Raw genomic sequence first — 9,094 nt, forward strand, 5'->3', positions numbered from 1 at the left:
GGGGCCGGGGGCGGCTCCGCGGGGACCGGCCTGCGGGGCTCGTGCGGGGCGATGACGGGACCAGCACGGGGAGAGGGAAGGGAAGGGAAGGGCCGCGGCAGCGGGAGTGACCGGTGGGAATGAGGACAGTAATAATGGGAACAAGAATTACAGCAATGATAAGAATAATGACAACGATCCTGATAATAACGGTGACAGTAGTATTGTTATTAACGGTAGTAATGGTATTATTAGCAATAAGGGGAGTACTAATAGTAATAATGAGCATATCGATGGCAATAATGAAATAACGATGGCAATATTATTATTCTGATGATTGGCGCTATTATTATTACTATAAATAGTTCTAGTAATAATAGTAATCGTGGTAATTATAATAATAATGATGGCAACTATGATGACAATATTATTACTGGTACTATTGGTATTATTGTTAATAATAGTGGTCGTAATAATAATAACAGTAATAATGCTAGTGGTAACATAGATTCATAGATTGTAACAGTAATAGTAATGATAATAACAACAATAATTGTGACTGCAATGGCATTAATATTTACAATAATGATAATGATTGGTATAATTATAATAATGATTATAAAGATGGCAATTATCAGAGTAATTGTAACAACAATAACAATAGTAGTAATAATAAAAACTAATAATAATTATAGGAAAATTTTAGCAATAATGATGATAATAATAATGCAAAGTATTGTTGTTATTATAATAAATAACTCTGATGACAATGATGATGATGATAATAATGATAATAAAATGAATGATAAATAGCAATCATGGTGGTGGTCATGGTAGTAGCTTAAATAAGTAACAACGGTAACGCTAATAATAAAAGCAAGAACAACAATAATGAAGATAATGAAAACAGTAATACAGTGTATTATTACATTGGGTTATTGTATTAGTCACAATAATACAATAACACAACAGTACAATAAAACAGTAATACAGTAACAACATTAGTAGTAGTAGTAGTAACGATAATAACAGCAGCAACCATGATAATAAGGCAGCTGTTATTTGTAGTCTTTCTAATGATCATTAATAATTATTATTATGATTAATAATTCTTATTGAGGTAAAACCTCACTTCAATGCACCAATAGTAAGAGCAGAGGAAGAACAACCGAGCTGCCCTGCGCCGGCTCAGCCCCGGGTCCGTCCGGCCCCGTCTCCCGTGTCCCGGCGGCACAGAGCGGAGCTGGCGGGCGAGTGCCCGGGGCTGAGCTGGGTTTTCCCCTGTTCCTCCAGCACGGAGGGGCCAGAAATAATAATAACAATAATCTTCATCATCATCATCATCATCCTATTCTAATAATGTGTTATTTGTAGCGGTGTGATAGTAATGATTATCATCGTATTATTGCCATTATCATTATTATAATGACACCGCTACAAATAACACTAATAGAATATGCTTATTATTATTATTATTATTATTATTATTATTATTACTGCACGAGCGGCACCAAGGCAGGACAACAGCCCATTTCCCGCACAGACAGCCCCTCCCCTTCTCCCCCATCTTGTGCCTGCACCAAGGCCAGGTCCTGGGCTGTCCCCACCCCCATCCCCCACCCGGCCTGGTGCTGAGACCCAGGGCTGAGCTCCCCATCCCCGTGTCTGGGCTACCGGCCAGGCCCGCCTTGTCCCCAAGAGCCGTGCCGTGGCCGGGGGTCGGCTGCAGAGATCTGGGCACGCTGGACGGGGCGGGACGGCAGAGGGCACTGGGTGCCTTGCACAGGATCCAGGCCTTGCCCACGAGCTGTGCCACCCTCCCACCCTGTCCCCTGGGCCAGCCCCGGCCTCCCAGAGGTTCTCGGGCACCGGAGGGTCCCTGCTCGGTAAAACAACCCGACGACGACAAAGAAGGGGATTCACAGAGCTGGGAGGTGACGGCGGCACAATTAGGGCCTCTCTCCTTCACACACCCAGGCACACACCTGCTCCTGCCCGTCTCCCGGTGCCCACCCTGTCCCCGCTGCCCAGTGCCGCACTGCGGGTTTGCAATGGGCGGAGGTGCCGGCCTGGCCAGGCTCGGGGTCGGGGTGCTGCTGGTCCCATCCCCTGTCAAGCCAGGCCTCTCTGTAGCCACCCCGCAGCTCCTGGGTGACCGGGGGCAGCGCCCAGGGCTGGGAACTGGAGCCCCTTTTGTGCACGCCACGTCTGCAGCTGCAGGGCGGGAGGGACCGCGCTGGGTGCGGCGGCTCGGGGGTGCTGGGAGAGGAGGGATGCATGCAGGTCTGCCCAGCTCTGCCTGGGCTTGGTGGGGGAGAAGGGGGTCTCTCGGGCTGCAGGGAGCAGCTGGGCTCAGAGAGGGGGCACAACGGGCGACATGGCTCCTCGGGGAGACGTCCTGGGCACTGACCGGTGCTGGCCCTGGCCGCCGGGGGAGAACTCCAGGCTCCAGGGGCCCAGCCCTTCCCCATTGCTCCGTGCCTCCGTGTCCCTTCCTCCCGGGAAGCCCTGAATGCAGCCAGGGAGGGAAGAGGCTGGGGGCACGGAGCGGGTGGGGGGTGCCCATCTCCTCCCGGCTGCTTTGTGTGGCCGAGGCTGCAATGCAGCGGTAACAAAGAGGCCGCTCGGGGACTTTCCCCCTGGGATGTGTAGCCAAGGGAGAAGGGCCGGGGGGAGGACTCCTAGGCAGCTGGAGGAGCTGGGGTGGGATGTAGCGGACGTGCCCTGTCCCCCGAGTGAGCCTGGCCGTGGGGCACGTGGGTCCATGGTGAGACCCAGCGCAGGGCCAGCTGCGGCGGTCCTCATGGGGAGAGCCGGGGGGTGCTGAATGGGGCTGCCCTCAAAGCAGCGTGGGGCTGAGCTGGAGGGGGTGGGGGGCAAGAGCCTTCAGCCAGGACCCTGTGGGGCTGAGTCCCAGCAGGAGCATCCTGGGCCCAGCACCACCCTGGGCTGCAGCCAGCACCCAGCGCCTCCGGGGCAGTGCGGGGAATCATCAGCTTAAAAAGGGCAGCTCTGCCAGGACCATTCACCGCGCAGACCCCAGACCACAGCGGGAAGCCCCTCCCGGGTCAGGGCTGGAGGCTCAGCCATCCACAAGCGGCGTGTCCCCAGCTGCCGTCCCGAGACGCGAGACTTTCGGTGGGGTACCGCATGGATAAGGGGAGCTCAAGGCGTGGAGCGGGGACCGCACGGCTGGCGGGGCTGAGGCCGGGGCAGCGGCCGCGGTGACGATGAAGGAGAGGAGCCCGGCAATGGTGCCGGCCCGTGTCTGGGGACCGAGGGTGCACGGGTGACGCAGAGAGCGCGAAGGGCGCGGTGCCGGCTGCCGCGCCGGGGCCGACAGCTGGGGCTGCGGCGTGTGAAGCACTTTCCAGGCCATTAGTAATCGTGATGGCTGTTAAACAGGGATCGGCGGTTCCCGGGCAGCACGCCGACCTCCCTCGCGCAGGGAGACTGACGGCAGGCCCTGGAGGGAGCGGAGGCTGTGCCCGTGTCCAGGGGGCTGGGCAGGATGGTCCTGGTCGGAGCTGGATTTCATGGATAAGGCCCGGGCAGCCGGGCTGTGGGTATGGGACAGGCTGAGGCTGACAGAGCCGGACCTGAGCCAGCCGAGCTCTGCTGGAGACCGGGGGCGTCTGGCAGGGGGGACCCCGAGCTCCAGGCTGGTGGAGGCTGGTGCCAAGGGGCAGCAGGGGTAGCCGGGTCTGGGTGGTGCTAGGTGCAGTACAGGCCAGAGAGCTGGGCGCTGCCAGGGCTGCTGCCTCTGTCGCAGGGAGCTCCCAAAGAGTCTCTGAGCTGGGAAATGGGGGCCGACCAGCCAGGGCCCCCACAGCCCTCGGGCTTCCTGGAGAGGGGCTGCTCCATCCCCAGCACCCACGGCCTGGACATCACTGCCCCCCGCCGCTGCCAGTTCTGGGCATATGGAGCCACAGGCAGGTGCCAGAGGAGGTGCTTCTACACATAGGTGCATATGGACACATATGTGTGGATAAGCATGCTACACGTGCACCCTGGACATTGCACAACATGTATGGGCTCAGCCAGCACACACTTGTGCAATGAGCTCCACGTGCATATAAGCACAAGTGCACATGTGTGCATAGAAACACTAGACATGTACATGCCCTAGGCAGCTCTCTCACGCACTTACACATGCACACTCACGACGCACACCATACATATACCGTAGACAAACATGCACAAGTAATAGCCCAGGTCCTGAGGTCTTTCCTCAGGGTTTACCAGCATTATCTGGGCATGCAGCTGCGTTTGGCCACTCTGTCCTCTTCCTGCCCCATATCTGATGCCCACCAAGGACTAATAAAATAGAGACAGCGATTACACTGCTCCACTCTTACCCACCTCCAGCTGGAGAAAAGGACTTGAGGGGACAGGGGACAAGAAGCTGAACAGGAGCCAGCAGTGTGCCCTTGGTGTCAAGAAGGCTACCTGCATCCTGGGCTGCTTTGGGAGGAGCGTTGCCAGCAGATCGAGGCAGTGATTTTTCCCCTCTGGTGAGCACTGGGGAAGCCACATCTGGAGTCCCGTGTCCAGCTGTGGGCCCCCACGACAGAAAGGATGTGGACACGTTGGAGAGAGTCCAGTGGAGGGCAATGAAGATGGTTGTGGGCTGGGGGACAGGACTGGTGAGGAGAGGAGGAGGGAACTGGGCTGATTGAGTCTGCAGAAGAGAAGACCGAGGGGAATTGAATAGCAGCCTTCACCTCCCTGCAGGGGGGCTGCAAAGAGGATGGAGCTGGGCTGTTCTCAGTGGGGGCAGATGGCAGGACAAGGAGCAATGGGCTCAAGTTGCAGCAAGGGAAGTTGAGGTTGGATATTAGGAAAAACTTCCTCCCGAGGAGGGTGGTGAAGCACTGGAACAAGTTACCCAGAGAGGTGGTGGATCCATCCTTGGAGGTGTTTAAGACAGGTAGTGCCCTGGCTGTGAGCAAGCATGTTGGTGCTACAAGGGGCAGTGGGTGTTTGGGCAGTGTTGGCTCTTTGTGTGTTCTCCTGGTGAGCGGGTGCACATGGGGCACTGGACACGCATGGCTCAGGGTAGGTGTCTGGACCGTGAATGACTGTGCTGGGTCTGAGGAGCCATGAATGGCCGTGCTAATTTGCTGACTGTGAGGATCCAGGCAGATCTGGACAGGTTGGAAAAATGGGCAGAACAAAATAGGATGCAGTTCAGCAAAGACAGGTGCAAAGTGCTGCACCTGAGCAAAAAGACCCACCGACACACTGACAGGCTGGGGGAAGACCACTTCAGCAGCACAGCAGCGGAAAGGGATCTTGGAGTCATAGTAGATCCCTTCAGCTTTCGCAGGACAAGGCTGAGGGGGGATCTTGTGGCTGCCTATAAATTCATCATGGGAGGCGAGCAAGGAGTAGGAGGTGCTCGTTTTACTAGCGCATCACCTGGAGTATCTAGGATCAATGGCCACAGATTGACAGAGAGCAGATTTAGGTTGGACATTAGAAAGCAATTATTTACGGTAAGGGTTGCCAGAATCTGGAACGGGCTCCAAGGGAGGTGGTGCTCTCCCCCACCCTGGGGGTCTTCAAGAGGAGACTGGACAAGCACCTGGCTGGGTCGTCTGACCCAGTGCTCTTTCCTGCCCAGGGCAGGGGGTCGGACTCGACGACCTGCTGAGGTCCCTTCTGACCTGAGCACCTATGAATCTGATGCATGTGCCAGTACTGGGTGTGAGTGTTTGTGCCAGGTGTGAGTGGGGACAGAGTGGTTGTACGGGGTGGGTGGGCTGGGTGGGAGGTGTTTGGCTAGCATCCAGTGTGAGCGAGTACTGGGCTGGACTGGACATATGGGAGAGTGAGGGGCTGGACGGGGTCTGGGCTGGTGCGAGTGGGTGAACTTCAGGGTAGTGGGTGTGATGCACCAGTGGTGGGTGGGGGTGTTGTTTGTACTGAGTGTGAGCGGGTGTGTGGGCAGGACTGAGTGCACACAGGTGTGCTGAATGTGACTAAGTGTGGATGTGAGCAAGTGTGAACAGATGTGCTGAGTGTCAATAAGTGTGGGTATGACTGAGTGTGCATGGGTGTGCTAAGTATGACTGAGTGTGGGTGTGAGAAAGTGTGCACGGGTGTGCTGAGCATGTATAAATATGAATGAATGTGCATGGATGTGCTGGACCTGAGTACATATGCGTGTGCAGGATCTGACCAAGTGTGCATGGGTATGCTAGATCTGCATAAGTGCGCACAGGTGTGTTTGGCCTCAGGATGTGTGTGTGTATGCATGGGTGCATTGGGTGTGAGTGAATGTGTGTGGGTGTGAGCGAGTGTGCATGGGTGTTTTGGGTGTGAACCAGAATGCATGGGTATGCTTGGCAGCCCCTGTCTGCTGCCCTTCCTCCCCAAGACTCAGCGTGAAGGTGTGTGTGTGTGTCTGCCTGCACATATGAACACACGTGTGCAAGCATTCTACTTCCTCCATTGCCAGGCCCTGTGCCACCCACTGCTGCAGTGTCCCCAGACCTGGGCCAAGGCCACGTCCCTCCCTCACGTCCCCTGCGGCCCTTTGATCCTCATGCAATGAGGGTGCCTTCACCCTTGACCTTGAGTGGCATCCCGGGCCTGTCCCTGTCTGGGGGTGCAGCAGCAGGCCATCCCCACTGGGGGGCAGCAGGCACCTGGCTATTGCCCGCCCACCCACGGGGCTCAAGTGCAGCCGTGCAGATCCATGCCAGGGCCTGCCCAGGCACCCGGGTGCCCAGAGGACATGGGCTGGGCCAGGCCTTGCATGGACCCTCCTCTGGGCCAGGACATGGGGCTGGCAGGACCCAGGGGACCCTTTCAGCCCCTGCCTCCGCACTGAGGGGCCCCATCTTAGGCAGGGCAGCATTGGAGGCCTTTGCTGTGGGGTGAAGCTAGACCAGGCGGGTTGAGGGGATGGACGGGGACACCATAGTTTGGCTGGCATCTCCCAGCCATGCAACTTCTCCCCCAGATCTCCATCAGGTACCCCCAGGCCTCTGGCAATGCTATTGCTGGGGCAAGGGTGTAGCCCCATGCAGGGGGTGTGGAGCTTTCCCAGGCTTCAGCTTTGGGGTCACCCCCATGCCCTCACCCCCCATGGCCCCGTGCCACCACAACCAGCTCAGCCCTGGCAGGACAGGCCCCAGACCATGCTTTCTCCTTGCTCAGAGTGGAGGGGGCATTGCTATGAGGACTAATGTGTCCTCTGACCCTTGACCCTGGGCATCGCTTTGGGAGGGCAACCTCAGGGGGCCTGGGAGTGGGGAGACAACGGGTGTCAGAGCTGGCAGGCATGGGCAGGTCTCAGGCTTTGCAAAGGGGGGTGGCATGGTGCACCCAGCAAAAAACAGCCCAGATCTATTGCCCAGAGTTGTTAGAGGCAAAGGGACATTTCTTCTGGTCATAGCTCCACATCTCGCCTTCGTGAGTGTGTTGAGCATCTCTGCACCAAACCCCGAGTTTGCAGGCTCATGCTGAAGTGAAGGTTTCTATCTAGAGCCGGTGGGGTGGGGGTTGGGGAGAGATGTCCCCAGGCTGGGCTAGCAGAGGAAAGGCTGGTTTGAGAAAGGGAACGTGGAGAGCTTGAACAAGGAGAGAGCAGCACTCACACCTGGGAGTGGAGAGAGATTAGCAGGAATCCGGGAGATGACACTGACCCTGGAGCCAAGCTGTGCACTCTGCAGCATGGGGGGCCAAGGAGAGGCTGGACGGTGCTGGGTGGGAGGGTTGAGGTGCCTGTGCTCTGCTGGGGGGTGTCCCAGGCTGGGCTGGGCTGTGCTGGCTGCCCCCCCAGAGGAGCTGGCCGCTGGCTGCAGCCCAGGCTGGGGCTCTGCCAATGCTCCTGTGGGACTCAGCCCTGCAGGGTCCTGGCTGGAAGCTCTTGCCCCCTGCTTGCAATGCTGTGGGGGGAGGTGGGGCAAGCAAAGATTTGCCCCCTGCTCCGCCTGGCCCGGCTGGGGGGATTTCCCCTCCCTCTGCAGCGCGGGTGCTCTCTCCAGCGCCCACCATGGCAGCAGCAGGACACTGGCGGCCGCACGGGGCTGTGTCAGGGGAAAGGGTGTTGTGTGACTCTGAGGTCGCACATGGGGTTCGTCTGGACGGGGCTGATCCTGCCTCGGGCTGGACATGACCCCACAGCTCCCTGCCAGCCCCACAATGCTGGGACTCTATGAAGTCAAGAGATGCTCAAGACAGCCCCAGCCCTGCTATAGAGGAAGGTAAATGCCCTCAATCTGTACCAATCTGAGCAGGGAGCAAATCCCTGCCTGCCCCCACAAGGCAGCCTGAGCAGGGGGCAAGAGTCCCGGCAGGAGCACTGGCACAGCCGGGCACAGCCCTGGCCTTGTCTATTGACTGTTGCTGCTTCCAGGCTCTGCCCGGCTGCGCCCGGGGGACGGGGCAGGGGGCCAGGCCTGCCGCGCTAACGCCCGTCCCGGCCCCGCAGGCAGCGGGCAGATCCAGCTGTGGCAGTTCCTGCTGGAGCTGCTGTCGGACCGTGCCAACCTGCACTGCATCGCCTGGGAAGGCGCCAATGGGGAGTTCAAGCTGGTGGACCCGGACGAGGTGGCGCGGCGCTGGGGCGAGCGCAAGTCCAAGCCCAACATGAACTACGACAAGCTGAGCCGGGCGCTGCGCTACTACTACGACAAGAACATCATGACCAAGGTGCATGGCAAGCGCTACGCCTACAAGTTCGACTTCCAGGGCCTGGCCCAGGTCTGCCAGCCGCCCGCCCCCGACCACACGCTCTACAAGCTGCAGGGCAACCTGGCACCCCTGCCCTTTCCAGGCATCTCCAAGCTCAACCTCATGGCATCTGGCGTGGCCGGGCCTGGCTTCTCCTACTGGCCCAGCTCGGCCCCCGCGCTCTACCCCGGGCCCGGCCTTGCCCCCTTCGGCTCCGTGGCGCCTTCCCATCTCAACAACGTCAACAACCACTACCCCTAGGGCCCTGGGGGGTGGGCGGGGGGCGGCCTGGGGGCTCATCCTCACCAGCCCCCTGTTTGGGGCCAGGGGGGTCTTTGGAGCTGCTGAACTGGGTGCTCCAAGGGCAGGGGAATGCCCCCAAGGCCCCTTTGGGACCCCCACTGGCTGGGGTCTCCCCCAGCCCCTGCCC

The 9,094-nt window shown here is 58.2% G+C and overlaps 1 protein-coding gene across 1 annotated transcript; it reads left to right on the plus strand.

Moving 5' to 3' along the window:
* The first annotated feature begins 3,781 nt into the window (after nt 1-3,781).
* FEV (FEV, ETS transcription factor) lies at nt 3,782-8,925 on the plus strand. Its single transcript, XM_025194632.1, has 2 exons — nt 3,782-3,911; nt 8,423-8,925. The coding sequence occupies exons 1-2, from the start codon at nt 3,782-3,784 to the stop codon at nt 8,923-8,925; spliced, it is 633 nt and encodes a 210-aa protein (XP_025050417.1).
* The last annotated feature ends 169 nt before the right edge of the window (nt 8,926-9,094 follow it).

This window comes from Alligator sinensis, unplaced genomic scaffold (genome assembly GCF_000455745.1).
Source record: "Alligator sinensis unplaced genomic scaffold, ASM45574v1 scaffold821_1, whole genome shotgun sequence".
Taxonomy (NCBI): Eukaryota; Metazoa; Chordata; order Crocodylia; family Alligatoridae; genus Alligator; species Alligator sinensis.